Here is a 27,572-nt window from a genome sequence, read left to right as displayed (position 1 = left end):
TTTGGTGTTCAGAAGTGGATCCCCTGAGGTGAATGAAATTTAAATGGGAATATTTTTGGCAACAGGATTTGGACAGTAATAATTAATTAATATAGATTGATTTCATATTGGGAAAAACAACAACTTAAAATTAACGGTACTCAAAAATGCTGGAGAAACTCAGCGGGTGCAGCAGCATCTATGGAGCGAAGGAAATGGGCAACGTTTCGGGCCGAAACCCTTCTTCAGACTGATAGGGGGTGGGGGTGGGGGGGGCGGGGAGAAGAAAGGAAAAAGGAAAAAGGAGGGGGAGGAGCCCGAGGGCTGAGGGAGAGCTGGGAAGGGGAGGAGACAACAAGGGCTAACAGAATTGTGAGAATTCAATGTTCATGCCCCCAGGATGCAGACTCCCCAAGCGGAATATGAGGTGCTGTTCCTCCAATTTCCGGTGGTGCTCACTCTGGCCATGGAGGAGGCCCAGGACAGAGAGGTCGGATACGGAACGGGATGGGGAGTCTAAAGAAGGGTTTCGGCCCGAAACGTTACCTATTTCCTTCATTCCATAGATGCTGCTGCACCCGCTGAGTTTCTCCAGCATTTTTGTGTACCTTCGATTTTCCAGCATCTGCAGTTCCTTCTTAAAAACTTAAAATTGACCTCCATATGTACTGCAAGAGGTTTCAAGATGTTGACTACAGACTGCAATGCATTGACAATTGTTCATTCAATGTTCTAATAAATACAAAATACTCTTCTAATTCTATAACAAAAAGAAAACATACATTTGGAGGAACTGGGGGGAAAAAAAGGAGAATTAGAAAATAAGGGCAATATTTGGCTTCCTCAGTTTGCCTGGACTCTTCCTTGTGCACGTTTTAACTTATATTGTTTCAGAATGGTATTTCTTTCAGAAATTCCCATTCTTGTAACTGCAACAGTGATTATTGCCAAACATTATCTTTGGCCAAAAAAACCCAAAACAAAGAGCTGGAGTAACTCAGGTTCACAAAATTGCTGGGGAAACTCAGCGGGTGCAGCAGCATCTATGGAGCGAAGGAAATAGGCGACGTTTCGGGCCGAAACCCTTCGTCAGACTCCCTTCGGAGTCTGAAGAAGGGTTTCGGCTGCTGCACCCGCTGAGTTTCCCCAGCAATTTTGTGTACCTTCGATATTCCAGCATCTGCAGTTCCCTTTTGAACAGCTGGAGTAACTCAACAGGTCGGGCAGCATTCCTGGAGAACGTGGATAGGTGATGTTTTGGGTTGGGACCTTTCTTCGGACTCAATCTTTGGCATAACAGAGATAAGCTTTGTTCTTAAGTTCTAACAGCAGAATTAGGCCATTCGACCCAACAAGTCTACATTCAATCATGGGCGATCGATCTTTCTCCCTCAACACCATTCTCCGGGGCGGGGGGGGGGGGGGGGGTCAAGGAAAGAGCATTCACGTCGCGGCCCTGTTTCCACCAATCTTACCACCACCACGCACAAGAAGTGACAAGACAGACACCATTGTATGCAGATGCCGAGAAGTGTTTTCAACTCTGGCTGAACAACGTCTAATCTTGTGTGTGGACTCAATAAGAAGAACATCAATTCTCCCCATAACCCCTGACACCCTTACTAATCAAGAATCTGTCAATCTCCGCCATAGAAATATCCATTGACTTGGCCGTTCATGGCAATGAATTCCACAGATTCACCAACCTCTGACGAAATAAAATGATTTACCAATGATGAGTTTTGGTTGGTGGATTCCAAACATCGGCCGTGCTGAGGAATAGGACAGACCGACAGCTTGATACGGAGGCAAAAGGAACTGTTGATGCTGGAAACTTGGATGCTGGAGCAAAACGTAAAGTGCTGAAGGAACGCAGCGATAATGAGTCTTAAGATGGGTCCCAATCTGAAATATCATCTGTTCATTTCTTCCATAGATGTTGCCTGACCTACTGAGTCCCTCCAACACTGTGTCTTACTGACAGTTTTATATAGTGTTGAATGAACCCTCAGAACACAGCCATGATATCACGTTGTCCTTTTCTCTGATATCAGACACTTTGTCAGGTGGACAGCACCTTACGTTACGCAGCGGTAGAGCTCTGCCTTACAGCGCTAGAGACTCGGGTTCGATCCTGATCCAGGTTTGGTGCTGTCTGTATGGAGTTTGCACGTTCTCCCTTGGGTTTCCTCCAGGTGCTCCGGTTTCCATTCACATTCCAAACACGTACTGGTTTGGAGGTTAATTGTCTTCTGAAAATTGTCCTTAGTGAATAGAATAGAACTAGTGTAAGGGTGATTGTTGGTCGGTGAAGACTTGGTGGGCCGAAGGGCCTGTTTCCATGCTGTATCTCTAAATCCTTTACTTGTCATCAGTTTCATTTTGGTCTTTTATGTGAAATGTTAGCAGTCTGTGTGTATATATCTCCTCTCCCACTGATTAAAATAATTCATTTTATATAAAATTATCATATGGAAATATGTTGATTATCCTTAACACAAACAATATTCCTAATGTCATGCTCCCCGACCTTTCCCCACACTCACTAAAATAATGTTCCTAGAGGGACAGAAGGATCCCGACCCAAAATGTCACCTATCCATGTTTAGTTTAGTTTATTGTCATGTGTACCAAGGTACAGTGAAAGGCTTTGTGTTACGTGCTAACCAGTCAGCGGTAAGACTATACATGATTACAATTGAGCCATTCACAGTGTACAGATATATGACAAAGGGAATAACATTTAGTGCCAGGTAAAGTCCAATTAAACATAGTGTGAGGGTCTTCATTGAGGTAGATAGTCGCTCATGACCGCTCTCTAGTTGTTGGTAGGATGATTCAGTTGCCTGATAACAGCTGGGAAGAAACTGTAAAGACTTCCAAACTCGTGATGTCTTCACTACATGTTTTATTATAGACACTGGTATAAAACACACACTGTGCCCTAGCTGTCCATGGTCTGTCACTGGAGCTAGAGAGCGAGAGAGACGTGGGGAGGCTACAGTTATACTGAAGATAATGGGGAGTGGTTACTAGTGGTGAGGTCACTATGTTAAAGGAGCATGCACTGATCTACATCCTTCCCCTTGGAAAACAAAGTATTACAGCAGTGACAGTGCGACCACGACTCATACGCTAGAAACACCCCCCCCCGCGTACACCGGCAGGAAACAGTTGACACATTCACGCAAACTCCCCGTAACGTACAGGCGGCTTGACCAACCGCCCGGAGCGGGTGCGCAGCCCACCCTCCCCCCCCCTCTGCAGGAAGAGCAGGGATGAGAGCCGGGGCGGCGACAGGGGAACGGGCAGGAGGACTTGCCGGAGAGGGAGGACGAGGAGAGCGGGGAGGAGAAGCGGGCACGGGAACGGGCGAGGAAGGCGAAGTTATACTGAAGATAATGGGGAGTGGTTAGTAGTGGTGAGGTCACTATGTTAAAGGAGCATGCACTGATCTACAGAAACTGCTCTCAATCTGGAATGTGTGTTTTCACACTCCTGTGCACCTTGCCTGATGGAAGAGGAGAGGGAGTGAACGGGGTGAGATTCATCCTTGGTTATGCTGGTGGCCTTTCCCAGCCAGCAATAAGTGTCTGTAGATCGAGTCAATGGTAGGGTGGTTTGTGGGATAGTCTGGCTCTCGGCTGTGTCCACACTTCTCTGCAATTTCTCGTGGTCTTGCCACAGAATGCAGTGGAGGCCATTTCACTGGATGTTTTCAAGAGAGGGTTAGATTTAGCTCTTGGAGCTAACAGAATAAAGGGATATGGGGGGGGGAAAGCAGGAACAAGGTGCTGATTTTGGATGATCAGCCATGATCATATTGAATGGCAGTGCTGGCTTGAAGGGCCGAATAGCCTACTCCTGCACCTATTTTCTATGTTTCTAATTGTGGAAGCTCTCCAGAGATGCTGCCTGAGCTGCTGAGCCACTCCAGCACTATGTGACTTCTACTCCACCTTAATGATCCCATTTTGTTCCAAGTTTACCATTCCTTTGTAAGCTATCAATGTTAGTACAGTGTCTTTACTCAATCACTCACTCCTGTAGTGTATTCACCCAGTTTACAATCCTATCTGTTTCCCTTAATCTTCCAATCTATTCAAAATCTTTCAGTGAGTCAGCCATGCTCCAGTTCCGTTTCCTCACTTTAAACCCACTAATCACCAGCCACATGCCATGGAATCCGAAGGTCGTAAAACACACAAACCAATTTCAGAAACCTGAGCACAACTGTCTGTGGAGAACTGTACTGTCAGGTATGATGGAGACATAACAGACTGCAGATACTGGAATTCAGAGCAAAAATCATAGTGCTGGAGGAACTCTACAGGCCAGGTAGCATCTGTGAAGAAAAATGGACAGATGATGAAGGGTCCCGACTTGAAACCGTCTGTACATTTCCATTTCCCATCCACGGGACGGCACGGTGGCGCAGCGGTAGAGTTGTTACTTTACAGCGCCAGATTCCTCACAGGGCTCGATCCAGACTATTGCCGCTGTCCGCACAGAGTTTGTTTGTTCTCCCTGTGACTGTGTGGGTTTTCTTCCGATGCTCCAGTTTCCTCCCACGTTCCAAAGATGTACAGGTTTGTAGGTTAATTTGGCTTTGGTAAAAATTGTAAATTGTCCCTAGTGTGTGTGTGTGTAGGATAGTGCTAGTGTCTGGGGATTGCTAGTCAGCATGGACTCAGTGGGCCGAAGGGCTCGTTTCCACGCTGTATCTCTAAACTAAACTACAGATGCTGCCAGACCTGCTGAGTACCTCGAGCATTATGTTTGTTTTTTTGCTGTCAGATGTGCTATCTTTTGTGCGAGATGTTCCTTTCCCTAAAAGGAAGTTCCCTTGGTATTTTCTCCATGGCAGTCAATGTTTCACAGCAATTCAACTCTCAGTCAACACCTCATAGGAACATGAGGGGGGATCTTATAGAAACTTACAAAATTCTTAAGGGGTTGGACAGGCTAGATGCAGGAAGATTGTTCCCGATGTTGGGGAAGTCCAGAACAAGGGGTCACAGTTTAAGGATAAGGGGGAAATCTTTTAGGATCGAGATGAGGAAAACATTTTTCACACAGAGAGTGGTGAATCTCTGGAATTCTCTGCCACAGAAGGTAGTTGAGGCCAGTTCATTGGCTATATTTAAGAGGGAGTTAGATGTAGCCCTTGTGGCTAAAGGGATCAGGGGGTATGGAGAGAAGGCAGGTACAGGATACTGAGTTGGATGATCAGCCATGATCATATTGAATGGCAGTGCAGGCTCGAAGGGCCGAATGGCCTACTCCTGCACCTATTTTCTATGTTTCTATGCTATGTCCATCTTTCAGCTGCATTTCCTATATCACAATACACCATTGAACATCTCAGAAGCATTTTATATAGCAATTTTGTAGACACAAGGAACTGCAGATGCTGGTTTACAAAAAAAACACACAAAGTGCTGGAAGAACATGAATAGGTGGTTTCGGGTCAGAGCCCCTCTCTGTATCTGTATCCTCCAGTGATGCTGCCTGACTCGCCTGAGTTACTCCAGCACTTTGCATCTTTGTTTGAAACGATCTCTTTTCTTTTCTCTATAAAGTCTCCTATTTACACCCCCTTATTTTAAACCGGACAATCAGCAGCAATACATTTGTTTCCACAAATGCTATCCTAGACTATCATGTTTTTAAACAACACAGCAAATGACCTTCCGCAGATGCTGCCTGACCCGCTGAGTTACTCCATAACATCACAGAAATTGTCCACATCTCCGTTTCTTTATGAAAATTAATATCTTCTAATTGTAAGAGAAATCCCAGTATGTCTGTTTTGCTTCATTAGCTTTGCTATAATGCGAAGTCCAAGTACATCTAGTACTCTACTCTGACAAAGATTACATCTATAATTGTTCCCATTAGACCCAGAATTCCATTAATATTATCTGAAAGACTTAGTCACAAGGTGCAATTTTATTGTCTTGTGAACCTGAATTACATAACCTTAAAGGACACAAAGTGCTGGAGTAACTCAGCAGGTCAAAGCAGCATCTCAGGAGAACATGGATAGGTCTGAAGAAGGGTCCGGGCTAAATATGTCACCTATTCCAGCACTTTGTGTCCTTTTGCATATAAACCTGCATTTGCAGTTCTTTGTTTCTACATAACTTTAACATCAGCAGTGCAGTGGTTAGGTTACTGAACTAGTCGACAGTGTTGTGGTCCATCGATTTAGAGACAGGAGTTTGAATGCCACCATGGGAACTAGAGGAATTCAAGTCGAGCAATTAAATAAATCTTGAATTACATTTCCTTAACTGTGGCCATGAAACGGCCAACGTTGTATCTGAGCTTAGTGACATCTTTCAGGAAACCTCACAAAACCCTCCTCCTTTCTAATGTAGAACACTTGTATTTTGATTTAAGTTGGGTGGCTCAGTGGCGCAGCGGTAGAGCTGCTGCCTTACAGCGCCAGAGACCCGGGTTTGATCCTGACCTCGGGTGCTTGCCTGTATGGAGTTTGTACGCTCTCCCCGTGACCGCATGGGTTTTCTCCAGGATCTTCAGTTTCCTCCCACACTCCAAAGACGTACAGGTTTATACGTTAATTGGCTTTGGTAAATTGTCTCTAGAATGTGGAGGATAGTGCTAGTGTACGGGGTGATCGATAGTCGGTGGACCTATTTCCACACTGTATCTCTCAACTAAACTAACCATAGAATCATAGGAGCAGAATTAGGCCCTTTTTGCCCATCGAGTCTGTTCCACACCTACTTGGTCTGGCTGATATGTGACTCTGGACTCGCAGATGTAGTTGATGAGTTACCTTCAAGAACAATAAGCGATGAAAAATAAGTAAGTAAGTTTATTGGCCAAGTATTCACATACAAGGAATTTGCCTTGGTGCTCCACCCACAAGTAACAACATGACATACAGTGACAGTTACGAATGACTCAGAAAACAGTAAACATTAATAATAAAACAGCATTGATCAAGCATGTGAACCAACAAAATACCAGATCAAAGGGAGGCTACAGATTTTTGGCTGTTGAGTAGAGCAACTACTCGTGGATAAAAAATGTCAATATTATCAGCAAATACATTTAAAAAAATTCTGTCTCTCCATTCTAGTCACCCAATTTTCCCCTTTCCCCAATCTCTGGTCTATGTCTTTGGATCCAACTGTCCAAATGAAGCTCATCAGAAGCACATGCAACAATATCTCATCTTCTGACTTGGCACAGCACAGTCTTACAGCAGATTCACATTTAGGTGACCATTAATTACCATAGAAGATAAAGATTAATGATTACAAATAATTACTTTTATCTTGCATTCACTGACTTTTTTTCAGACTTTTCCATAAACATTCTCATCTTTATTTTTTATTACATGTGCAATGCTCGTGACTCTGAAGTTAGCTTATCTCTCCCTCTCGAAGAGTAAACAATCCATTACCGGCATCTTGCTGCCCCAATTGTTCACTTTATTTGGCTGAAAATCAACGTTCACAGATTCTATAATACCTCGGGACAGGGCAAGAATGGCAAATCTAAGGCAGGTCTTTCTCCCTCCTAGCCGTTCATTACCAGTTCATAAGGTCATAAGTGATAGGAGCAGAATTAGGCCATTTGGGCCATCAAGTCTACTCTGCCATTCAATCATGGCTGATCTATCTCTCCCTCCGAACCCCATTCTCCTGCCTTCTCCCCATTACCTCTGCCACCCGTACTAATCAAGGTACAAATCAAGTTATGAAACAGAGACTGTGATGCAAAAGCATCATCTTCCATTACCAGCTACACTTAAACTCTGGGATATCCTTGCGTTTAAAGCATTTTATGTACTGAGTTGCCCCCCCCCCCTCCCCCACCCCCCGTCCGTCTCAAAGATCTATTGAACATGCTTTATCATTTCCAGTCAAAGTTGTGCTTAATTCCTACTTTCCTAATCTTGCTTTTCCCAGGCTAATCCCAATCTTTCCAAATATACTTGTAAAAATATGTCCTCTGCATTTTCTGCTATTTGCCAGATTTGTCACCTCTTCAAACAACTCTAGTACACCAAAAAGAGTGGTCCCATGCTTAATTACTACGTTCACAAGTTCTCGGAGTAAACATAGAAAATAGGTGCAACCCTCCTGTTGATTTCCAGTTTAAAGTTGTTAGCCTCATTCTTAATACATTCCCTATTTATGTGGTTTCCTCTGATCCCACAGTCAATCCCTCGCAATCCCCCCGCCCCATTCCCCACCATCCCACTCTAATCCCCACCATTCCCCCCTTTCTCCCTTCTGTCCCCCTATCACCAACATATCCCGCCCCTCCATGCCCCCTCACATCCCATATCCTACATTTCTCCCCATCCCCATCCCACCACCTAATTAGACCCACACTATCTAGCCTTCAATGCCTTGCGAATAAGAATTCCCAATATCATAATTTTTCATTGCCATTTTAAAACACCCTAAGATTTACCATCATTCCAATTTTATTTCCTCTCAGTGTTTGCCTGCTAATGCTCATGTGGTTTTGGGATTTTAATCTATTGAAGGTAAATTGTGAACGTTGAGCTTTTACTATCTAATTTTAAGAGTCATGACTTCATTATGGCCATAAACTTGAAACTTTAATTCTGCTTGTATGTCCACAGTTACTGCCTGAACCTCCTATTTTATTTTTTCTAATTTAAGATTTCCAGTCTCCATAGCATTTTGCTACCCTGATTTCAAACCCTGATTCGTAAACGCTGAACTCCAGGGCACAGAAACTGCGATAAATGCTCTATGTGTAGGAAGAAACTGCAGATGCTGGTTTACACCGATGATAGACACAAAATGCTGGAGTAACTCAGCGGGACAGGCAGCATCTCTGGAGAGAAGGAATGGGTGACTTTTCGGGTCGAGACGAGACCGATAAATGATGTAAATACGTAGCAGGTCAGGCAGCATCGATAGAGAAGTGGGAAAAGTTAAAAAACAAACATGTTTTGAGTTGCAGAGAGGTACCAAAGAACAAAGAACTGCGGGTGGCACAGAGGAAGAATTTAAACGTTACAACAGCGAGAAACAGTTCCCATTTGGGGCAAAGGTGAAGCGTGCAGAGATTTATAAAATCCATAAACGAGGGTGTAAAGATACAGCGCGTTAGATCAATAAATATTAATTAGAATAAGCATTTCCTTTTTAAGCGCAAGGCGGGGTTTGTGCTAAATGGTGTCTCCTGCTTGCTTTCCCCGCCCCCCCTTCTCTCCGATGCTACGCAGTTTTGACAGCGTTTGAATCCCAGAGGTTACACATACAGACCAGCTTGGGGAAGCAATGGAGCCGGCAAGGTGCAGCAGCGGCAGTAGCAGCAGTAGTAGCAGCGGCAGTAGCAGCAGCAGCCTCCGAGACTCGTGGTATCGCATGGCCGGCCCGAGGAGGCTTCTGCTCGCCGTCTTCTGGATGTTCGGAGCCCTGGTTTGGCGATCCCGGGCAGACAGCGCCATGGAGGAGATCACCACGGAGAAAGAGGCGGAAGAAAGCCACCGGCAAGACAGCGCGAACCTGCTGCTCTTCATCCTGCTGCTCACACTCACCATCCTCACTATATGGCTATTCAAACACCGCCGTTTCCGTTTTATCCACGAAACTGGCCTGGCGATGATCTACGGTAAGGACGGACACGATGTATCAATGTGCCACCTCTTCCTATTTGTAACATGGCTCCATTGTGGTTGTATAAATACTGCAACAATGTAGCTGCCAATATCATCGCCTGTGGAATTCCACATGTATGTATCTCTTCCGTTGTTCCCCAATGTCATGTTGCAATTTTGTTTGTGAATTACACTGAAACTGCCCCGTGTTTGTGAATTGCAATGAACCCCACTAACCTTGGCTGAGTTTTAATGCTGCATGCATGGTTTCCATTGGTCGATTTGGTCTCAACTACCGGCAAATGTCAGCCAAGTGCCGGTTCCACGTCCCCACGTCCCCGGCGCTGCCGCCTTTGTTTATGAACCAAGCGTTTTATCTGCGAAAACAGATTTGGGGAACATGCAGGGTTTGCAATCTATAACTCGCTGGCCCTGCTCTGCCACGTTAAGTGGTTGCCGTTCGGGGCGGCACAGTGGCGCAGCGCCAGAGACCCGGGTTCGATCCCGACCTCTGGTGTTGTGGACATTGCACGTTCTCCCTGCGACCGCATCGGTTTGCTCTGCCCACCCCCCATCCCAAATACGTGCGGGCTGGTAGGTAATTGTATCTATCAATAAAATTATAAAATAGTATATTTTTATCTATAAAATATTGTCTATAATCTAAAAAAAGATGCCAAAATGGAGTGACATGAAACTAATGTGTGCGGGGAAAAGGCCTGTATTCCATGCTGTATTTCTAAACTAAACTACACTAATGTTTGCAGAATGACAATCTAAATGCAATGTATGACACACTCGAACCTTATGGAAATTATATTTTTATTTCCTTGTGGTTTTTGTACATTGCCATTGCTTGTGAAACACAACACTACCCTTTGGTTGATTCAATGAGGCCCAGGTGGCAGCAAAAAGCAAAACGTTTTTAGCCGAAAAGCAAAAAAACAAAACAAATTGCAGTTGCTTGGATGTGAACTGCAACACAGAAATTGCAGGAAGAAATCGGATATTTCCAGCAATTTCTGTTTGTGCTGTTTTATAGTAAATCTCCAGAGCGTTTGCATCAACAGGAAAGCCATTCACTCTCTGACAGGGGGAAAGCCTTTTAATAATGCTTTTGTGGTGGAGTATTAGACCCAATACATAGACTTGGGTTAATCAATGAAAGAATTCTGGCCTTGCAACATATCGGATCAAAGCAGAGGGAGGACTCTCAGTCTGAAGAAGGGTCTCATCCCCAAACATCATCCTTTCAACAGTGATGCTGCCTGGGCCGTTTAGTTACTCCTGCATTTTGTGTCTGCCGTCGATCGAAGTAGGCATTGTGAGATGTACATTCAATCCTTAGTCCACCCATACTGTCCATGAAACACAGCACAGGAAAAATCTAGAAATAACAGCAAGCATTAGATGGGGAAGAGACGGGTAAACGTTTTAAATGGAGATCCCGGTGAGTGCAATGAGTAATAATTTCAATAATTGTCGGCTGAAAATTCACGACTACTTGGCTGTTAGATTGAGGTAAAACAAAGCACTGGAGGGTCTCAGTGGGTCAGGCAACATCTGCAGAGGGAATGGATATGTGACATTGGGTCAATAGACAATAGGTGCAGGAGTAGGCCATTCAGCCCTTCGAGCCAACACCGCCATTCAATGTGATCATGGCTGATCATCCCCAATCAGTACCCCGTTCCTGCCTTCTCCCCATATCCCCTGACTCTGCTATTTTTAAGAGCCCTATCTAGCTCTCTCTTGCTCCAGAGAACCCGCCTCCACTGCCCTCTGAGGCAGAGAATTCCACAGACTCGCCACTCTCTGTGAGAAAAAGTATTTCCTCGTCTCCGATCAGGGCCATCTTCAGACTGATTGGAAGAGGGGAGAGAAAGTTGGAAAAGAGAGGTGGGGGCGGGATAAAGGCTGCCGAGTGATAGGCGGATACAGGTGAGGGGTTTGTAAGAAGGAACCAGATGCAGGTTTAAACCGAAGATAGGCACAAAATGATGGGGTAACTCAGCGAGTCGGGCAGCATCTCTGGAGAAAAGTATTAGGTGATGTTTCGGGTCGAGGCCCTTCTTCAGACCAAATGGATGATTCATACTTCTTGGCCTCCTTGTACTACTAGTGCGTCTTGAATAGTATGGGTGTCGGAGGTTGTGGGGGAGAAGGCAGGAGAATGGGGTTAGGAGGGAGAGATGGATCAGCCATGATTGAATGGTGGAGTAGACTTGATGGGCTGAATGGCCTAATTCTGCTCCTTTTTCTTGTGGTCTGAAATGTCATCCATTCCTTTGCTCCAGAGATGCTGCCTGACCTGCTGAGTTACTCCAGCTTTTTGTGTCTGTTACAGGTGAGAGGTGTTTGATTGGCAGATGGGCGGAGTAAGTTTAGTTTAAAGACACAAGGCAGAAACAGGTCCTTCGGCCCACTGAGTCCGTGCTGACCAGAGATCCCCACGCACGAGCATTATCCGAAACACAGTAGGGATACGTTACAATTACACTGAGCCAATTAGCCAACAAACCTGTACGTCTTTACAGTGTGCGAGGAGACTGGAGCACCCGGTGAAAACTCACACAGGTCACGGGCAAAATGTACAAACTCCATACAGCCAGCACCCATAGTCTCTGGTCTCTGGCGCCACAAGGCAGCATCTCTACCGCTGTGCCACCTATGACGAAGGTGAGAGATGAAAAGGAGATTAAAGGGAGCCAGAGGAGGAGTGAAGAGTGTGAACCTGGAGGGTGAGAGGGATGTTGACGAAAGGAGATGGAGGAGGGCGGGAAATGGAGGACCTGTATTTGGGAGATGAGAATATGAAGGAAGGCAAAGAAGCTGGGTGACGGGGGGGGGGGAATTGGACGCCCAGGGTGGGGGGTTACAATTCGAACGGAAAGGAGCACATTATAGTGTGTCCGTGATAATTATTTTCTTCCGGTGACAGATTAAACCAAGATCTTCTGTGCTTATTCTTATCAAAGGCCTTCAGAAAATACTAGTAAACAACATCCACTGATTCTCCGTGGTTTAACCTGTCAGCTGAAAACAGAAGTCGAGGAAATAAAATTAATAAGTCTATTTTTGTAAGATTCAGTTAGTGGAGGAGAAAGGATAATTATGTGAGAATATTTCAACTAACATAGTGTTGGAATAAAATGAGGCACTCTGGATTAGGACGTTACCTCCTGTAGCAGATCTAGATTGGGATAGCACCTCCAGAGTATCAGCAGTGATTTTGCTGATCTGCTACTGTACAACCAAAATGCCAAGTCTTCCATTCTTTGATTGTTTATGGTGGTTTGGTTTAGGGTAGTGATACAGCACGGAAATAGGCCCTTCGGCCCACAGGGTCCGTATTGTTCAGTGATCCACGTACACAACCTCCATCCTACACACACTAGGGACAATTTTTATTTTTTTACCAAAGCCAATTCGCCTACAAACCTGTATGTCTTTGGAGTGTGGGTGGAAACCGGAGCACCCGGAGAAAACCCATGTGGTCACAGGGAGAATGCACAAACTCCATACCGACAGCACCCTTAGTTGGGTTTGAACCCGGGTCTCTGGCGCTGTAAGGCAGCAACTCTCCCGCTGCGCCACTGTGATAATATTTTTCAATGTACAGTATATTTGATGTAAAGTGATTCATTTGTTAGAATACATAGAAACATAGAAATTAGGTGCAGGAGTAGGCCATTCGGCCCTTCGAGCCTGCACCACCATTCAATATGATCATGGCTGATCATCCAACTCAGTATCCCGTACCTGCCTTCTCTCCATACCCTCTGATCCCCTTAGCAACAAGGGCCACATCTAACTCCCTCTTAAATATAGCCAATGAACTGGCCTCGACTACCCTCTGTGGCAGGGAGTTCCAGAGATTCACCACTCTCTGTGTGAAAAAAGTTCTTCTCATCTCGGTTTTAAAGGATTTCCCCCTTATCCTTAAGCTGTGACCCCTTGTCCTGGACTTCCCCAACATCGGGAGCAATCTTCCTGCATCTAGCCTGTCCAACCCCTTAAGAATTTTGTAAGTTTCTATAAGATCCCCTCTCAATCTCCTAAATTCTAGAGAGTATAAACCAAGTCTATCCAGTCTTTCTTCATAAGACAGTCCTGACATCCCAGGAATCAGTCTGGTGAACCTTCTCTGCACTCCCTCTATGGCAATAATGTCCTTCCTCAGATTTGGAGACCAAAACTGTACGCAATACTCCAGGTGTGGTCTCACCAAGACCCTGTACAACTGCAGTAGAACCTCCCTGCTCCTATACTCAAATCCTTTTGCTATGAAAGCTAACATACCATTCGCTTTCTTCACTGCCTGCTGCACCTGCATGCCCACTTTCAATGACTGGTGTACCATGACACCCAGGTCTCGCTGCATCTCCCCTTTTCCTAGTCGGCCACCATTTAGATAATAGTCTGCTTTCCTGTTTTTGCCACCAAAATGGATAACCTCACATTTATTTGGATGCGTACATAGTTGGAAAGACAGAAATCTCAGAGGATGTATGATGGTGCAGCAGTAGAGTTGCTGCCTGACAAGGCCAGAGTCAGCGAGGTCAACATGGACTCGATGGGCTGAAGGGCCTGTTTCTGCTCTGTATCACTAAACTAAACGTCCTGTTGTGGTCAGCAACAGCATAACAGGTGCATGTGATGTACCTCTGCTGCAAGCAGACTGAGCAATTACTAAGCTTGGTGCTGCTCAACTGGAAATATTATAATATCATTATGCTGGAATTTCTATTGATTTTTCAAGGCATTTATTTCTTTTATCCTTCGATATTGCCTCATCTCATTGCAGTATTTTTTTTAGATTCATCAAAATTAGTATTTATTTTTAGTTTTAGACATACAGTGTGGAAACAGGCCCTTCGGCCTACCGAATCCACACCGACCAACGATAACTCATTCACGAGCCCACAAGGGGCAATTTACAGAAGGCATTTAACTGATAAATCTGCATGTCTTTGGAATAGAAACCAGAGCACCCGGAGAAAACCCACACGGTCACAGGGAGAGCGTACAAACTCTGTACGGACAGCCCCTTCAATCAGGATTGAACCCGGGTCTCTGGTGCTGTGAGGCAGCAACTCTTTTGCTGTGTCACCGTGCCTCTCTGAGGATTGGGTGTAACTGGTTTACTTACGTACCCTGTCTCTTGATTGTTTAATGATTTACGGAAATATCCGTGTGTCTCTGCACTTTGATTGCCCGGGAAATAATGTTGTGCAGCGGTTCAAATTGGCTGATTGTATTTCTATCCAAGATGTTCCTATTTTCTCCCCTCTACTATTTTCTTTCAGGAAAGCTGCCTCATGTATTGTATCAAGTTGTAGATGATGGTGTTTGATTTTTATAAACACAGTTGGAAATGAGCAGTTTTGGCAGCCAATTTCAATAGGTCGAATATTTTGAGAGGATTTTGAACTGTGTTCAAAGTTTTAATATTATATTATAAGAGTATAAACAACCTACCGTTTTATGCATAATCAGAATGCAAATAATTAATTTGAATTCTGTGTACTTCACCTGGATGGTAGCCTTATTCATGGATAGTTATATGGACGGGAAAGGAATGGGGGGTTATGGTCTGAGCTCAGATATATGGGACTAGGGGAGAATACGTGTTCGGCACGGATTAGAAGGGTCGAGATGGCCTGTTTCCGTGCTGTAATTGTTATATGGTCATATGGTTATATGAGCCTTATTCAACTGGCCTCAACTACCTTCTGTGGAATTCTCTGCCACAGAAGGTAGTTGAGGCCAGTTCATTGGCTATATTTAAGAGGGAGTTAGATGTGGCCCTTGTGGATAAAGGGATCAGGGGGTATGGAGAGAAGGCAGGGATGGGATACTGCGTTGGATGATCAGCCATGATCATATCGAATGGCGGTGCAGGCTCGAAGGGCCGAATGGCCTACTCCTGCACCTATTTTCTATGTTTCATGGGTCAGGTTACAGTCGTAAGAACGTCTCGACCCGAAACATCACCCATTCCTTCCATGTCCAGTTGAGTTACTCCAGCATTTTGTGTTTTTCTTCAGTGTTAATGTTGGACGTGTGGAGTCCAGTTTTTCGAGGGCATGTTCAATATTGTTTTTCATCTACAAAAGTCAAAATGAAAAAGAAATGTTGCATTTAAAAAGGAATAGTCTTCTGTTTGCACTGTGGAGGTGAGGCTCGTTTGGGTTTAATTGTTCTGAGGTCTGCTACTGATTGACTACCACATTCTCCTGTGAAACAAATTGCCCTGCTGAGAGGTGTTTTTCATGTTGGAATGAAGTTACTGTGACTAGGCAGAGAGGTGTGGTGCAGTTTGTACAGTACATTGATAGATTGGTGTCGCTTTGCTCTCATTTTAACATTGTTCACATGTCTCTTGTTCCCTTGTTAAGAAATTCCTTTACCTACCCACCCAGGTATTTCCACCTATTTTTGTTAGGAGTCTATTTTTGTCCAATGTGCTTTAATATGATTTGCCACTTTAAAGATATTGCCCTTGATAGATGCTGAAGGAAATGATTGAGGAGTACAGCGGATGGCTTGATATAATCACCTGCACACTAGAAACATCAGTGAGACCAAGCGCTGGCTTGGCGATCGCTTCGCCGAATACCTCCGCTCGGTTCGCAGTAACCAACCTGATCTCCCGGTGGCTCAGCACTTCAACTCCCCATTCCGAATCCGACCTTTCTGTCCTCGGCCTCCTCCATGGCCAAAGTGAGTCCCACCGCAAATTGGAGGAGCAGCACCTCGTATTTCGCTTGGGCAGTTTACACCCCAGCGGTATGAACATTGACTTCTCTAATTTCAGGTAGTCCTTACTTTCTCCTCCCCTTCTCAGCTCTCCCACAACCCTCTGGCTCCTCCTCTTCCTTTCTTCTTCCTTTCTTCTTCCCGCCCCCTCCCATCCCCACATCAGTCTGAAGAAGGGTTTCGGCCCGAAACGTTGCCTATTTCCTTCGCTCCATAGATGCTGCCTCACCCGCTGAGTTTCACCAGCAATTTTGTCTACCCTCGTTTAGATTATTGTGTTCAGCTTTGATCGCCCTGCTATAGGAAGGGTATCATTAAATTGAAAAGAGTACAGAGAAGATTTGTGAGGATGTTGCCAGGACTTGAGGGCCTGAGTTATAGGAAGAGGTTACGTAGGTTAGGACTTTATTCCTGGGAGCGCTAAGTCTGAGCAGTGATCTTATAGAGGTGTATAAAATCATGTGGGGAATAGAACAAAGTATTTTAACTGGAGCAGGGGAATCAAGAACCAGACAGCAAAGGTTTAAGGTGAGAAGGGAAAAAACTAATAGGAACCCAAGGGACAACTTTTTCACACTGGTGGGTATATGGAAAGAGCTGTAAGAGGAGGTGGTTGACGCAGGTACGAAAAACAATATTTATAAAACAATTGGACAGGTCCATGGATCGGAAAGGTGTGAGGATGTAGGCAGGTGGCGCTAGTGTAGATGAGATACTGATCTTAGTCGGCATGGGCAAGTTGGGCCTGTGGCCTGCTTCAGTGCTGTTTGATTCTCTAATTCTATGAAAGGCTAATTAAATATTCATTTTTAAATGTAACATTTCTTATTCTTTCTGCATTTGGCTTTTATAGATACAAAGCTATCTAAAATATGCTTTCAAAAGACTTGATTTCACTCTTGTCCAACGTATTAACTCTGCCCAACCTGACTACCAAAACTACCATTCAGTTAAAGTAGGCGGAATAATTTCTAGATGTGCATTGAGAATATTGGTGAATGGTAAACGCAGCACCCTTGTTCAGCGACAAGTAAAAGGGCAAATCTGGTAAGTACTAGTCAGCTAGTTTAACTTGGTGACAAGATGCTTTTAGAAACCATGGTTGTGATCATTGTAATTGTTCCAAAACTGGATGGAGGTAAGATGGTGATGTTACACAGGGATAGAGGGAGATGGATGGTGGAGCTAGGCTGCAGTGGGGGGAAGGAGGTGGACGGTAGAGTTCACTTGTCAACTGGGATTAGTCATGGTGGTGAGAGAGAGAGTGTGAGTGGGAGAGATGGTGGTATAACCCAGGGGTTGGTGGAGGGAGATGAATATTGGTGTTGCCGCAGGAGTGCGGTCTCAGTGCTTGGACTGATTTTTTTTTTTTGTGCATATTAATGTGTGGCCATTTGTTGTAAACTTTGAAATCTGCAGAAGAGGTGAGTAGGAAATAGTAACGTGGGCGAGGTGTTTCCCTGCTGTGAGGTTTACAGGAACAAGGTAGGGAAGGGGAGATGTGCAAATCTGACACTCAGACTCCTGACATTTTTTGGAAGCTTGGGAGGGTACAGTACAGTAATACAGTTTAATTTATTGTCACGTGCACTGAGGTGCGTTGAAGAGCTTGTGTTGCGTGCTAACCAGTCAGCAGAAAGACAATACACAATTATAATCAAGCCATTTATACAGTGTATACATATATGATAAGGGAATAATGTTTAGTGCAAGGTAAAGCCAGCAAAGTCCGATCAAGGATAGTCCGAGGGTCACCAATGAGGTAGATAGTAGTTCACGACTGCTGTCTGGTTGTGGTAGGATGATTCAGTTGCCTGATAACAGCTGGGAAGAAACTGTCCCGGAATCAAGGGGCCATATACTAACTAAAAACAGACATGGTCCAGAGCTTCAAGTTCCAAGGTGTAAATATAATCAGCAATCTGTCGTGGACCAGCCACATTGAAGCAAGAACGCACAACAACACATCTACTTCCTCAGAAGACAAAGGAGGTTCAGCATGTTTCCAATAAAAATTCCCAACTTCTACAGTTGCACCGTAAAAAGCATCCTACTGGGATGCATCGCGGTCTAGTTTGGCAACTGCTTTCCGAAGACCCCCAGGAAATTGTAGAGAGTTGTGGACGTAGCCTAGTCCATCACACAGACCAGCTTCTCCACACACATTGACTCCATCTGCACTTCATGCTGAGTTACTCCAGCACTCTGTGTCCTATGTGAAACAAGGAAGTTGCACCTTTTGTGTAGGAAGGAACTGCAGATGCTGCTTTACACCGAAGACTGGCAATAACAGTGCTAATGTCGACACAAGGAACTGCAGATGCTGGTTACACAAATAACCATACAAAGTGCTGGAGTAACTAAGCAGGTCAGGCATATTTACAGAAGTACGTTGACTGGAAAAGATTCTGGAAAATGAAAGATACATAAACATGTTTCCGTCTTAAAGTACATGTTATAATTTATAAAGATTCATAAAGTCATACGTGATAGGGGCAGAATTAGGCCATTCGGCCCATCGCCTGCTCCGCCATTCAATCATGCATGATCTATCTCTCCTCATCCCATTCTCCTGCCTTCTCCCCATAACCCCCGACACCCGTACTAATCAAGAATCTATCTGTCTCTACCTTAAAAATATCTATTGGCCTCCACAGCTGTCTGTGGCGAGGTGTTCCTCAGATTCACCACCCTCAGACTAAAGAAATTCCTCCTCATCTCCTTCTTAAAAGAACGTCCTTTAATTCTGAGGCTATGACCTCTAGTCCTAAACTCTCCCACAAGTGGAAACCATATAACCATATAACAATTACAGCACGGATATAGGCCATCTCGACCCTTCTAGTCCGTGCCGAACACGTATTCTCCCCTAGTCCCATATACCTGCGCTCAGACCATAACCCTCCATTCCTTTCCCGTCCATATAACTATCCAATTTATTTTTAAATGATAAAAACGAACCTGCCTCCACCACCTTCCCTGGAAGCTCATTCCACACAGCCACCACTCTCTGAGTAAAGAAGTTCCCCCTCATGTTACCCCTAAACTTCTGCCCCTTAATTCTCAAGTCATGTCCCCTTGTTTAAATCTTCCCTACTCTCAGTGGGAAAAGCTTATCCACGTCAACTCTGTCTATCCCTCTCATCATTTTAAAGACCTCTATCAAGTCCCCCCTTAACCTTCTGCGCTCCAAAGAATAAAGCCCTAACTTGTTCAACCTTTCTCTGTAACTTAGTTGCTGAAACCCAGGCAACATTCTAGTAAATCTCCTCTGTACTCTCTCTGTTTTGTTGACATCCTTCCTATAATTAGGCGACCAAAATTGTACCCCATACTCCAGAATTGGCCTCACCAATGCCTTGTACAATTTTAACATTACATCCCAACTTCTATACTCAAACATCCTCTCCACATCCTCTCCACATCCATTCTATCCAGGCCTTTCACTATTTGGTGAGTTTCAATGAGGTGCCCCCTTCATCCTTCTAAACTCCAGCGAGTACAGGCCATAAAGGTGTCTCTCTGTGTCTCTCTCACTTTGTGACCCAGGATAGGTCTGTGGGTGATTTTCTCCACACCATTTCTCCATCTCAAGTAGCCTGGTGATGTTGTAATTACAAAATCTGTCGCATGCTGTTCATCCAGCTGTTTCCTGCCGCCACAGTTTGAGACGGTGGTGATTTGATTCCGAGGTTTACAGGTACATTAGGTTATTTTTGAGTGAGAAAAAGATTAAATTGAGAATTACTTTTCGTACCCTTGTTGTCAGCAGCTGGGAATGCCCAGAGCAGCCTAGTTCCTCAAAAAAACGACATGTGACTTCTTTTGGCATTTACAAAGGGAAGTGTATTCTACGAAGTGTGAACAGGAGGGGCTTTCATTCAAACTTTGGAACCACTTTTCTCAGTGACCTTTTGGGTTAATGCACGATACCATGATACCTTAGTGAGAAGCCTGGATAGAGTGGATGTGGAGAGGATGTTTTCACTAGTGGGAGCATCTAGGACCAGAGTCCGTTGCCTCAGAATTAAAGGATATCGTTTACAAAGAAGATGAGAAGCAATTTTGTTAGTCAGAGGGTGGTGAATATGTGGAATTAATTGCCACAGATGGGTGTGGAGGCCAAGTCAATGGATATTTTAAGGTGCATATTGACAGATTCTTGATTAGTAAGGTTGTCAGAGGTTATAGAAACAGAAAATAGGTGCAGGAGTAGGCCATTCGACCCTTCGAGCCTGCACCGCCATTCAATATGATCATGCCTGATCATCCAACTCAGTATCCTGTACCTGCCTTCGCTCCATACCCCCTGATCCCTTTAGCCACAAGGGCCACATCTAACTCCCTCTTAAATATAGCCAATGAACTGGCCTCAACTACATTCTGTGGCAGAGAGTTCCACAGATTCACCACTCTCTGTGTGAAAAATGTTTTTCTCATCTCGGTCCTAAAAGACTTTCCCCTTATCCTTAAATCAATGCCAAAGGTTGGAAAATCTTAAACTCCAATAGTATTGTGCCATTTTCAATTCAGTGGGGAGGCGCGTAGAGTTACCCACACACCGGATGTAAATATTGCACATGGCAAGTTTCTTTGTTGCTATTTGAAGAACTTTTTCAAATTCCTTTTCTTCAGTCGCAGCCAACTTATCATCGTCTTATCATTCTCTTAATGGCCCTGTCCCACGGTACGAGTTCATTCTAAGAGCTCTACCGAGTTTAAAAAAAAATTAAACTCGTGGTAAGCATGGAGAATGAACATAGCGGGTACGTTTTAAGCTCGGGGACTCTTACCGGCTCGTAACGCTAACGGCAGGTACTCGGGAAGACTCGCTAATGGCAGGTAATCTCGGGAAGACTCGTGAAGATTTTTCAACATGTTGCATAAATGTCCACGAGAGCCCCGGTTACCGACGAGTGGACATTACCGTAAATCCCCGAGTTCGAATCAGGGCAAACTCGGGAGAGCTCTTGGAATGACCTCGTACCGTGGGACAGGGCCATTAGAGTTTAGATATACAGCATGATAACAGGCCCTTCAGCCCACCGAGTCCATGCGGACCATCGATCACCCATCTACATTAGTGCTATATAATCCCACATGTGCATCCACTCCCTCCACACTCGGGGGCAGTTTTACAGAGGTTAAACCTACAAACCTTTAAGTCTTTTGGGATGTTGCAGGAAACCGGAGCACCTGCAGGAAACCCACATGGGCACAGGGAGAGCATTTTAATGCCCCAAATTCCATACAGATAGCACCTACAGTCAGGATCGAACCTCTACCACTGTGAGACAGCAGCTCTACCCGTTGTACCTCTGTGCTGCCCCTAAGATGTTCCGTGCTATTTAATTGTTTGAGAAAATAACTTGTTTATTGTTTTATTGGTTTATTATACTAAGCCATTTACTGTGAATCACTGCAAATGACAGAGATCTGTCATTTTCCATCGCATTAAAATCTCGTTACGCATAGACACAGAGCTACAAAGGTAAACTTAAGCTGAATTTCAGCTGAAATAATCTAACTGTACCCTGTCACCATTTGTAAATGACTCGATGATATTTAAAATGCAAATTAAAACCTTTTCATAGGTTTTATTGTGTTGTTCATTGGATTACAATATTTTTATACAAAATTGAATGCAACCAATTAAAATAGAACCAATTTCCCAAAATGTGATCAATGGCAAAGAACAAGTTTTATATCACCAACATCCTGATATTCTTTGTTTTCAGGTGTAACAATGAATTAAGCCAATCCATCACTTCAGTAGCTCATGCTGATATCGCATATTGAAAGCTCCTGTAAGGGATTGATGTAGTGAAAGTGCGCAGATGTCTTTTCCCAATAACGCAGTAATCCTACACCTTCAAAGCTGTCTAGTTTCTTGGCTGGTTAGGGCTGGATGTTTTAACAAAGCTGCTGTTTGACTGTCATAAATATTGCACTAAATACAGAGAGACGCCTGACTGAAATCGAAACAGTGACGTAGGAACCAATCTGAGAGTTGAAAGAATTACACTCATCGAAGGGGAGATTTCAACTTTTAAATAATGATTAACATTTGTCGGGTACAATTTAAGGTCGTATAACTCTGTTCCCCAATTGAGAGGAAAATACCACTGAGCTACAGAGGAGAGTTTTGGAGTAATTTTAAAAGAATGGCCAAAGTGGTGGTGATGCAGGTGTATTTGGGCCTTGGTAGCTCTTTAGTTTAGACATGCAGTGCGGAAACAGGCCCTTAGACCCATCAAGCCCGCGCCAACCAGCGATCCATGCACACTAACTCTATCCTGCACACACGAGGGAGAATTTACAATTTTGCCAAGCCAATTAGCCTGCAAACCTGTACGTCTGTGGAGTGTGGGAGCAAACCGAAGATCTCGGAGAAAACCCACGCAGGTCACGGGGAGAACGTACAAACTCCGTACAGACAGAACTTGTGGTCAGGATTGAACCTGGGTTTCTGGTGCTTTAGGGCAGCAACTCCACCACTGTGCCACCGTGTGCCTGTACAGAAGGAGAGTTTTTGAGAAATATTTTTTTTTTAAAGGAATGGCCAAAGTGGTGGTGTTGCAGAGGTTTAGAAATGGAATTCCAACAGTTTGGGCCTTGGTAATTGAAAGCACATCCACTATTAATGGGCTACTTGAAATCAGACACTCAAGAAGCCAGGATATGGAGCAGTACAGATATTGTGGAATTATACAGCACAGAAACTCTAGGCCCCTTTGCCCCACAGAGTTTGTACAACCATTACCATCACAATCACAATAATACATTTATTAGCCAAGTATGTTTTGCAACATACGAAGAATTTAATTTTCCAAGTCAGTCATACAAATAAAAAGCAACGTAACACACAAAATACATTTTAACCTAAACATCCACCACAGTGACTCCTCCACATTCCTCACTGTGATGGAAGGCGAAAAAAAGTTCAAATGTCTCCCCTTCTATGCTCTAGGTCGGGCCCTCTGCAGCGGGGCGATCAGCTCCTGCATCGGGGAAAGGTCAGCTCCCCTGTGCTGGTGATCGGACCCCGCGTCGGGGCTGGTCCAATGTCTGCGTTCGTCGGAGCTCCCGACATCCACGACCTCCCTCTCTTGAGACTGCGAGCGCTCGATGATAACCAGGCCGCGGTTGGAGGCGTCGATTCCAGGCAAAGGATCGGCTCCGATGTTAAGTCCACGCTCCGCGGAGGGGCTCGGAAGTCAGTCCAAGGAGGCCTCCAGCTCCATTGATGGTAGGCTGCAGAGCAACCGGAGATGCGACCCGCAAAACAATCGCATCTCTGGCAGGGTAAGCAACTGAAAAAAAGCCCCCTTCCCCTCCCCCTTCCCCCACATAAAACAAACCGGAGAACATTTACACAGACTTTTAACACACACAAAAAATAAAAAGACAAAAAAACAGACAGATTGTTGGCGGGGCTTCCAATCGTGCGGCGCCCCCTCAATTAGGTACCGTTTAACACTAATTCCACATTTGATCCCATTTTATTCTCCGTTCATTCCCGTCAACTATCCTCAGGCCTCCTCCTTCCACCTCCATTCTATCATCAGCTACGCAGCAAGGAGAATTTACAATAAGCAATTAATCTGCTAACGGATACATTTTTCGGATGTGAGTGGGTACCGGAGCACCCAAAGGAAACCCCTGCAGTCACAGAGCCAACCTTCTAACTCCATACAAATATTACCAGTCAGGATTGAACCCAGATCACTCTAGCTCCAAAGCAACGGTTCTGCTAGCTGAAAAATTGAGATATTTTGATGATTGTTAGGTGAGATAAGAATGAGAGAACATTGGTAGAGATTTGAAGAAGAGGATGATTTTTTTTCCCCTTAATTCAAGGAATTGCTTTAAAGTGACTTTATGTACTGGCATTGCTTCTGGTATTGTGTAGGAAGGAACTGCAGATGCTGGTATAAACGGAAGATAGACCCAAAAAGCTGGAGTAACTCCGTGGGACAGCCAGCATCTCTGGAGAGAAGGAATGGGTGACGTTTCGGGTTGAGACTCTGCTTCAGACCAGTTTGCCTGTCCCGCTGAGTTACTCCAGCTTTTTTGTTTCTATCTTGTTTCTAGTATTATATTTCTTTCCACATTGTAAACTGAAGTGGATGGAATAATGTGACTTGCATTGCATCTGAGGGATAAAGTTAAATGCGTACAAAATGACTGGACGGTGCTGTCAAATGACAATGTTTTTAACCCGCCTCGCCTGTGTCCACTTATTCCTGCCATGCTTCGTCCTGCCTCTCCTCTCTCCCAAATTTCGTCCCCCCCCCCCCCCCGCTCACAATCAGTCTGAAGAAGTGTCCTGACCCAAAACGTCACCTTTCCATGTGCTCCAGAGATGAGGGCTGACCCGCTAAGAGACTTTGTGTCTTATGGTATTTTTAAGCTTTGCGCTCAGTAATTCAATTCATTTTAGGAAGAGTGCAACATTACGATGTACAGGCAGTTCTGCTGCAATTAGATGCACAGTCTCTTGCCCAGAGTAGGGGAATCTAGGACCAGAGGACATAGGTTCAAGATGAAGGGGAAAAGATTTAAAATGAATCTGAGGGGTAACTTTTTCATACAAAGGGTGGTAGGTGTATGGAACAAGCTGCCAGATGAGGACCACCTCATGGTTTAAGAAACAGTTAGACAAGTACATGGATAGGACAGGTTTGGAGGGGTATGGGCCAAACGCAGGTAGGTGGGACTAGTGTAGCTGGGACATGTTGGTCGGTGTGGGCAAGTTGGGCCGAAGGGCCTGTTTCCACACTGTATCACTATGACGATAATTTAGTTCTGACACGTGTTAGAAAAACAATTGTGCCAATGGAGAAGATGAGATTAGGGGGCTAAAGAATTTCAGACTTGCATGAAGAAATATTCCCCTCCCCACACGCAAGATTTTCAGAAATGAAGGGGGTTTTTTTTTGATAGCTTTAAATTTATTTTTGTTACTGCAAGTTAAAAATACTAATAGAGTATCATTGCATAAGTGTCGTTGGAACCCATTGCTGGTAAATTTCAAGCATCACCTGCTTTGAAACTGACAGATTGTGTTCTTAAGAGACAATGATGTTTGATTACTGCAGGGGGGTTACCGACAAACAATATTTTCTTTCTCTGCACTTTTTTTTGTTGCATCACTGCGTTTTTTCCTGCTTTTTTTTGGTCTATTTCCAAACATACTTTTTAAGTGCTTTTCTAGTTCCCAATCGAAATCTGGTTTTAACCAATTCGGCTCACGCAATACAAGGAGTGGTCCCCAATTCATATTCAATTCGAGGTTTAGAAACACACGTTTTAGCAGAACTCTCCATAAAAGGGCAATTGCTTAACGTCTTTTTGTGTCTTTAGAACATACCAGAGCTAATGAATTGCATTTAAAATATAATAATTGTTGTAAAAACACTTGACTGCCTGGGTAGTGCTGGCTGAGGGACAGAGCCTGGATGGATGGAGTGGATGTGGAGAGGATGTTTCCATGAGTGGGAGAGTCTAGAACCAGGGGCTTCTTCTTCTTGCGTATGGCGTGCACAGCCTACAGTTGTAGGACAACTTGTTTTATTTGATCTCTCTTGATTGTGCACGCCAGGTTGATTGCATTCGTCGAAACGGGGCGGACCACGTGAAGGTTGCAATCTCCCACCCCAACCAGGGGCTATAGCCTCAGAATAACAGGACCTACCTTTAGAAATGAGATGTGGTGGAATTTCTTTAGAAGGAGGGTGGTGAATCTAGAATTCATTGCCACAGACGGCTGTGGAAGCCAAGTCAATGGATATTTTTAAGATGGAATTTGACAGATTCTTGATTAGTACGGGTGTCAGGGGTTATGGGGAGAAGGCAGGAGAATGGAGTTGAAAGGGAATGATAGATCAGCCATGATTGGATAGACTTGATCTGCCAAATGGACTCATTCTTCTTCTATAACCTTTGAACTTCTGACTGCTGTAATATAGGGAATGGCTGATGTCAATCACTGCAGCAAGGCCCGTAATCAAAACTGAGAGCTTTTAGTAGTTAATTTATTCTACTTTAGTTTAGTTTAGGCCCTTTGGCCCACCGAGTCCATGCTGACCAGCGACCCCTGCACATTAACACTATCCTACACATACTAGGGACAATTTACATGTGTACGAACCCAAGCCTAACACACCTGTACGTCTTTGGAGTGTGGGAGGAAACAAAGATCTAAGAGAGAACCCACGCGGTCGCTGGGAGAACGTGCAAACTCCTTACAGACAGCACTCATAGTCGGGGAGGAACCCCCATCTCTGGCGCTGCAAGCGCAGTAGGACAGCAGCGTTACCGCTGAGCCACCCATGCCACTCGAGATATTGAGATTTTAATATTAACTGGCAAAGTAGAATAATGTTTCTGGCCATCTTTGTGCAAAAGGATGGGATTCTCCGTTTGATGGCCTGACTGTAAGTTGGTAACATTTGGTGAATGTTCCAAGGTGATGTGATGATAAACATACAACATGGACAAAGGGAAAGTCAGTACATACAAAAAATATGCACACATTCCACTGCAAGTGTGTTCTATGGTGGAAAATCGGTCAAAAATTCATGCTCGGGAGTTGCCTGCCCTATGTTCTGTGTCACCTACACAGCTATAGACATACATTCACAACACACATAATTGTACCATCATAGAACTCCAGGAAGTGTTACTTATTATTTGCATACACCAAACTTACTCCAATTAAGATATTAATATTTATATAAGCCTGTAATGTTACTCACAAAGGCGAGGAATATTACCCTTTCCCTTCCACTCCCTACACACAGGGGACAATTTTACAGAAGCCAAATAACCTAACAACCCGCACGTCTTTGGGATGTGGGATGAAACTGGAGGAAACCCACCTGATCACTGGGAGAACCTGCAAACTCCACATGGACAGCATTGGAGGGCAGGATTGAGCTCTGGTGGTCTGGATCCGTCAGGCAGCAGCTGTGCCATATCGCCTTTGCCAGTAATATTACAGGCTTACGTGAATATTAATATCTTAATTGGAGTAAGTTTGGTGTATGTAAATAATATGTAACAATAGAATGACAGACCACTTCCTGGAGTTCTGTGATGATACAATTATGTGTGTTGTGAATGTATATCTACAGCTGTGTAGATGACACAGAACATAGGGCAAATAACTCTCCCGAGCATGAATTTTTGACCTGTTTTTCATAAAGGA

At 44.4% G+C, this 27,572-nt stretch overlaps 1 protein-coding gene across 2 annotated transcripts in view; it reads left to right on the top strand.

Annotated features, from left to right (window-relative positions):
* slc9a7 (solute carrier family 9 member A7) overlaps positions 1 to 27,572 on the top strand; it is a 185,021-nt gene that overhangs the window by 6,687 nt on the left and 150,762 nt on the right. Inside the window, exons 3-4 of one of the 2 annotated variants that reach the window (XM_033023280.1) lie at positions 9,224 to 9,294; positions 9,334 to 9,612. In XM_033023280.1, coding sequence (XP_032879171.1) covers positions 9,279 to 9,294; positions 9,334 to 9,612 — 295 coding nt within the window. In that variant the 5' untranslated portion in view covers positions 9,224 to 9,278. Of the gene's footprint in view, positions 1 to 9,223; positions 9,304 to 9,333; positions 9,613 to 27,572 lie in introns of both variants that reach the window. The other variant, XM_033023279.1, reaches the window with a different exon arrangement.

Source organism: Amblyraja radiata, chromosome 6, assembly GCF_010909765.2.
Source record: "Amblyraja radiata isolate CabotCenter1 chromosome 6, sAmbRad1.1.pri, whole genome shotgun sequence".
In the NCBI taxonomy this organism is placed as follows: Eukaryota; Metazoa; Chordata; class Chondrichthyes; order Rajiformes; family Rajidae; genus Amblyraja; species Amblyraja radiata.
This window is presented reverse-complemented; position numbering and strand designations above follow the sequence as displayed.